This window comes from Cryptomeria japonica, chromosome 6 (assembly GCF_030272615.1).
Source record: "Cryptomeria japonica chromosome 6, Sugi_1.0, whole genome shotgun sequence".
Lineage (NCBI taxonomy): Eukaryota > Viridiplantae > Streptophyta > Pinopsida > Cupressales > Cupressaceae > Cryptomeria > Cryptomeria japonica.
In genome coordinates, this window is record NC_081410.1 from 376,847,172 (window position 1) to 376,853,171 (window position 6,000).

The 6,000-nt window shown below is 35.8% G+C and overlaps 1 protein-coding gene across 1 annotated transcript in view; it reads right to left on the reverse strand.

Moving 5' to 3' along the window:
- LOC131072211 (uncharacterized) overlaps window positions 1–5,433 on the reverse strand; it is a 135,231-nt gene extending 129,798 nt beyond the window's left edge. The window contains exons 1-2 of the mRNA XM_058008299.2: window positions 5,096–5,433; window positions 3,927–4,011 (exon numbers count right to left, since the gene is read on the reverse strand). Of these exons, the coding sequence (XP_057864282.2) occupies window positions 3,927–4,011; window positions 5,096–5,199 (189 nt within the window). The 5' untranslated portion in view covers window positions 5,200–5,433. The remainder of the gene's footprint in view (window positions 1–3,926; window positions 4,012–5,095) is intronic.
- Window positions 5,434–6,000: the final 567 nt, after the last annotated feature.

Genomic DNA, 6,000 nt, shown 5'->3' on the forward strand with positions numbered 1-6,000 from the left:
TATTGGAATGACGAGTTCCCAGAGAAGAGCCTTGAAGATTAAAAGTGGTTCTTACATGATTAAGGATGCTAAGCTTCACAAAAGGAACCACGAAGGGCTGTTTGTGAGATGCCTAGATAAAAATGAAGCTTTTGAAGTCCTGAAAGATTTCCATAATAAGTATGGAACAAGACATGGGTTTGCTGAAGCTACTACACACCAAATTTTGAGATCAAGATATCATTGGCTAACACTATTCAAAGATACACATAAGCATGTGCAATCATGCCATGTTTGTCAAACAAGTGCTACTAGAGAACACAATGCCACAATGCCCCTACAGCCTATATATGAGGTGCGTCCTTTCACCCAATGGGGTCTAGACTTCATAGGAATGATTAACCCCCTTTCATTTGTAGGTCATAGATATATTCTCACTGCTACCAATTATTGTACTCGATGGAGTGAAGTGTTGGCATGTAAAAATTGTACCACTGAGGTGGTAATCAAATTTTTGGATACATTGTCGCCAAGTTTGGAATGCCCTTTTTCTTGGTATGTGACAATGGCCCTTCTTTCTCTTTTGCACATTTACTTAATGGGCTTTCAAACATGTGGTAACTCTAAAATTTTCTTTTAACTATTATCCACAAGGGAATGGTGTAGTAGAATCCACGAATAAAAATTTAATTATGGTAATTAAAAAACTATTGGAGAAAAATCCTAAAGACTAGCATACTCAATTGAAATACGTATTATGGACAGACCAAGTCAGAATCAAGAATTCTTTAAGAAAATCACCCTTCAAACTGATATATGGTCTTGAACCAGTTTTTCCCATGAACCTTAGAATACATGTCCTTAGGTTTATGGAGGGATATGTAGAGGGAGAAGATCAAGTGCCCATCAAGTTAATGAATTTATTAGAATTGGAAGAGAAGAGAATTGCTGCTCTGGAACATGTCACAAAACATCAAGCCATAGTCAAGTGTTGGTTTGACAAGAGGGCTAAAGTGAAGGCATTCAGGATTTCGGATTTAGTTCTAATGTGGGATAAGTCCAAAGAAAAGGTTGGTAGTCACACAAAGTTTGAGCGCTTCTGGACTAGTCCATATCAAATCGTTGAGATCTTAGGAGACAATTCCATCAGGATGGGTACTTTGGATGGGGAGCTTGTTTTGTAGCCCATCAATGAACAATTTCTCAAACATTATTTTGGATCCTAGTTGAACGAGAAATTTCCTCCCTTTGTATTATAGTAGGTTTTAGGTTTTCCCTTTGTCTCTTTTTTGCATGCGTGAGTTTGTAGGGCTTCCCCCAAATAGACTAAGCTTTCAAATATTCTGGCCAACTGATGCCATAAGTTTGTTTTTATCCTAAAACTATTTATGATTTCCCCTTTGTTTGAGAAAGTGAGTTGTCAGTGCCCTGCACTTAATTGGATATTTGTTATGTGTGACTCGTGGTCTTGTCCAGCATTTCAGATCTACATTATCATATACACTTTAGTACCAGATTCTTGAAGGTTTTCCTTAGGGTAGACTCGAGTCAGAAGAATATCATTCGCATGTGTTTTCTTGAAAATCCATTGTGGTTTTAACCCTGACAAGGAGCTTCATATGAAGTTTTGAGACATAAAAGAACAAAAAATGCAATACAAAAATAATGTAATGCAATACAAAAATGATGTGATAATGATCAAAAGAATAAGATGAGAAATTGTGCAAAATCTAAAAAATAAAATATATATAATTCAAGCACAACAAGGTGATCTAGCATCTCCACTGGGACTATAGATGCTCGACTAGCGGTGGAGCTATGCTATGAGGAAATCAGATGTATCTCTGTCGGAGCTATGGATGCATGACTGGCAGCAGAGCTATGCCTAGGAATCTTGAGAAACACAACATGTCAAAACATATTCTGACTTGGGTCCTCTCTAAAGCAATCTTTTAAAAGTTTTGGGATAGATGAGCGCATTGTGCACACACTTGGCCTTGAATGTTGGGGTGGATTTCAAGTTTGCATTATGAATAGTAACCCAAGACTGAAACTGCATTCTTATTTTATCAAATGATGGTGGTTCAAGTAGTTTTCATCATAAAAATGCTTAACGCATTTTATGTTGTTCGGGGCTATTTGTAGCGAAGGATAACTTAGCTACAGCGAATTTCCAAGAGCATATTAGGAATTTCGTCATGCATGTGCACGTGGGTAATGGCTTTGCAATGCGATGGGTTTTGAAAATCAATGTGGTATTGTTTTGTTTTGTAGATGATTGCATCATATTTCCATTAATTGTGGTAATCTAATTTATGCAAATATGCTTTCTTATTGTGGTTTAATCTTCCATGCTTCAGAATGGTTCATTGATTAACATTGCCCGCTAGATTTCATTTTGAAGTGGATTGCTCTTAATCCATATCCTTTTGCAATTTTCTTTACAATCTCAAATAGTGTAGACTAGCTAGTATAATCGTACTTACTTAGATTCGCATTTCATATGTATTTTGAAAAATCAAAAAATAAGTGATGTGCATAGAAAGATTGTAATATTTCCAATGGTATAACTAAAAAGGCCCCTTGTTTACAACACATTGGTTCCCATTGATCTATCCTGTGCGGCTAAGACCTAGCCTTCCAGAACCTTGGAGCATACATTCATGCGCTTTTCAAGAGAGGAGTTTTGTTTCATCTCCTGCTGTTGGCAATGCTAACACCACTGTCAGCACTAACCAAATTAAGAATCAACTAAATCATTAAAGCACATCCTTAATGTTAATTTTAAGCAATCAAATGTTTAAAAAACCAATTAAATTATAATCAGACTGTGAATAAACAGTAACAGTAATAAAACACAAGACACAAGACACCAATACCCTTGGAAAACCTCCCTCTTGGAGGTGAAAAACACAGCCTTAAATATGATATGCATTATCTCAATTGTAGGCAATTACAATATAGCAAACTTATCTCAGATTGCTGTCCAAACAGCAAGTTGGCGAGGTAATGAAGGATGCAGGCCTAATCAACAGCAGATGACCAAAAGAGAAGATCAGCAGCAGATGTCTAAGATAGGCTGGAGCAGAATTGCTGAAGATCTTGACAACTTCGCCTAACAATATCCTTGACTGAATTCGCACAAGTGAAGAGTTTGCTAATATAGGAGAGCAAATTGCATTTGCTAAGAATGATTGTGTATAGATGACTTCATCTTGAAGTGGTTTATATATCACCCTTTTGGCGCTAATCATCCTCAAGTCGGCTTGCATAATAATTAATTAATGTTGTATTGTTATTATACATTTCCCACATTAGGTATTTGGGTCCAGCCCAATAGTCATCGAATTGCCTTTCCACGTTACATTTGGGCCCAGCCCAATAACATAATTAATTGCTTCCCACGTTACATTTGGGTCCAGCCCAATAACAAATTAATTGAGATAATACATATGAATTTTAATTGTCATTTGACAACATTAAAATTCGATAATCAGGTATCCAAACTAGCTAACATTTCAACACTTAATAAGAAAACATGCTTCCAAACCTGCCAAATTTGGTGCAACATACTCATAAGTAGTACAAGTTAACACTTCCCACCATACATACAAAAGACATAGAACAAAAATATAATTCCAAAACGTATACAAACAGACAAAAACCATCAAAATAGGATGTTTTGCTCTGCGTTATACTGACATAGCTAGGTCAAGTACAGGGTAACATGACTCAATACACATCAGCCATAACTAAGCTAATCTCAGATGGTTTCATTTTTCCTATTGGGATGTTCCAATATCCTACAAGTTAAAAAGATCCTATAACATTACAGTTAAGCTTTCCACAAGTTTCAGGCTATCCACTAAGAGGATCTGTTCAAACCTTCAGCGACAAATATTACAAAAGTCATACTTACAAATGGGCACAATGGTTTGACTCCTTACCGTATTGGAATCTGGAATGTTGATGTCCTCCTCCTTATCAAAGTGGCCTTTCCATGGTAAAGGTGAGTATTTGCTAGCCGTACTCCTATATTGCAAGTAAAATTTTAAAAAGGAAAATATTAGAAAAGAGATGCATGATTGTACCAAATAGAAAAGAAAAGCACCAAAGAAAATTTTCTTCTAAAAACATGTTCTTATTTCAGCATAAACACTATTCACGCTTAAGTGTATCATTGCGATTCATAAATTAAGCCCTGCCTTTGTGTAAGAAGATTAACAGAAGAAAATCAAGAAATTTATTTATTTATTTATGTTGATTCTATTAACCCCAAGTTGCTCAAAACAATAAATTACTTCAAAAACCTTTCGAGCAATGTTCCCATTTCAGAGCAACTTCTAATTTTCAACAGCAAAGTTCAGTCCTAAATTTCTCACGCTATGTTGTGACTCCAACCTGGAGGACAAAAATACCAAATCTTCCTTCTTCGAGTCATATTTATCATTAACTCAAATATCAATATCCATTCTTCATAAATGTTAACTAAGAAAACATAACAATGTTGCAATGCCCAGTGACACTGCCAAAATGAAAATGAAACAAACATCAAACCATTACAAAATGGTGAATCCTCTCCCACGCCATTACTATCATTGTTCGGAAATCCCTAGTACTTAAAATCAAACGAAAGTTTTTAATGAAATTCACAAGACTAGGCAATCGATGGGACCCGTGGTTATCAACGAGTAGTGCTATAATTATTCACTGCTGCTAATGCATCAAGTTATAAAGCCTATTTTGCATCCGCGTGGCAATTATTTTGACACATTGTCATGTCTTCTGCTATTTGAACTTACGCATTTGCTTCGAAACCGCGTATGTTTCTATCGCCTAAGCTCCTCCCATCCAACCCCGACAGTGCAATTATCCCAACAGAAAAAAATTACCAATTGGCATCGGACGACTTTGATAAGACTAGCAATTCATCTATCACGTCATAATTTACAAAGCCTCATTACAAGATTCCCAAAAACAATCTCTAATTTCGTTTCCCCTATCAGAGGAGTCTCAAACTACAGGTTTTCTCTGGTGCCTCACGAACATGTATGCAACTACAAAGATATTGTATGGTTGCACCAAGAATTGGATGAGAGGAATGAAAATTACTTACTGAGTGGGAGGACGGGGTGGAACAAACGCAAATACAGAGGCAGGTTGTTCAGTGGCTTGCGCTTCCTCGTCTTCAGCCAGCGCAGGCAATATATTTACATCCATTCTTTGCGTAATTGGAGGTTTTAGACTTTTCAACTTTCCCAGCCCTTTTGCACCTATTTGTGCTCCTCTATTTATTACCCCTCTTACCCTGCACCGCGTTCGGCTATATGTTTTAATTCAATTTTTTCCCTGGTGGTGCTGTCTCCTTTCAGTGCTTCCAGCTTTGTTTTTAGCTTTAACAAGCCATAAACTACTTTAAGCGATCAACATACAACTAGTTTAAACTAGCAATTGGACCCATAGATTCAATGGCCACGCTGGTTATAAAAAAGTATTATTCTTTAAAAAATATTAAAAACTAGCAAACTAGCACTAGGCACTCCAACGATAGTGTTTGGATAATTTATTTGGAGGGCTGAGAAATAGTAGAAAATAGAAATTGTCTTTATTAGGAGTTATTATGTACAATATAAGTCAATTGAATTTGTAATGTTAAGATAACTTAATATAGTTGAATGAATGAATGAAGATTTTTAATGATGTCTACGAGGCCAGGTAGTTTATACTTAATTTGAACAGGTAAGTGTGTAAAATGTTGTTTTAGAATTAAAAAAATTACCATACGAAAATAAGTAACTTAAAATCAAAGTGTTTATTTATAAGCCTTTTAAACCAAGTTTGAGTCAAGTCAAGTTTGAAGTCATTTTGCTTGTTTGAAAATACATGGTCTATTGGTATTCTTGAAACATAAAATTTGAATCCAAACCTAGGATAGCCATCACTTAGTTCTAAATAAAAATTTATTTTTTCCCAACTTTATCACCCAATAATATAGCGCAACATCTCCACATCAACCAAATA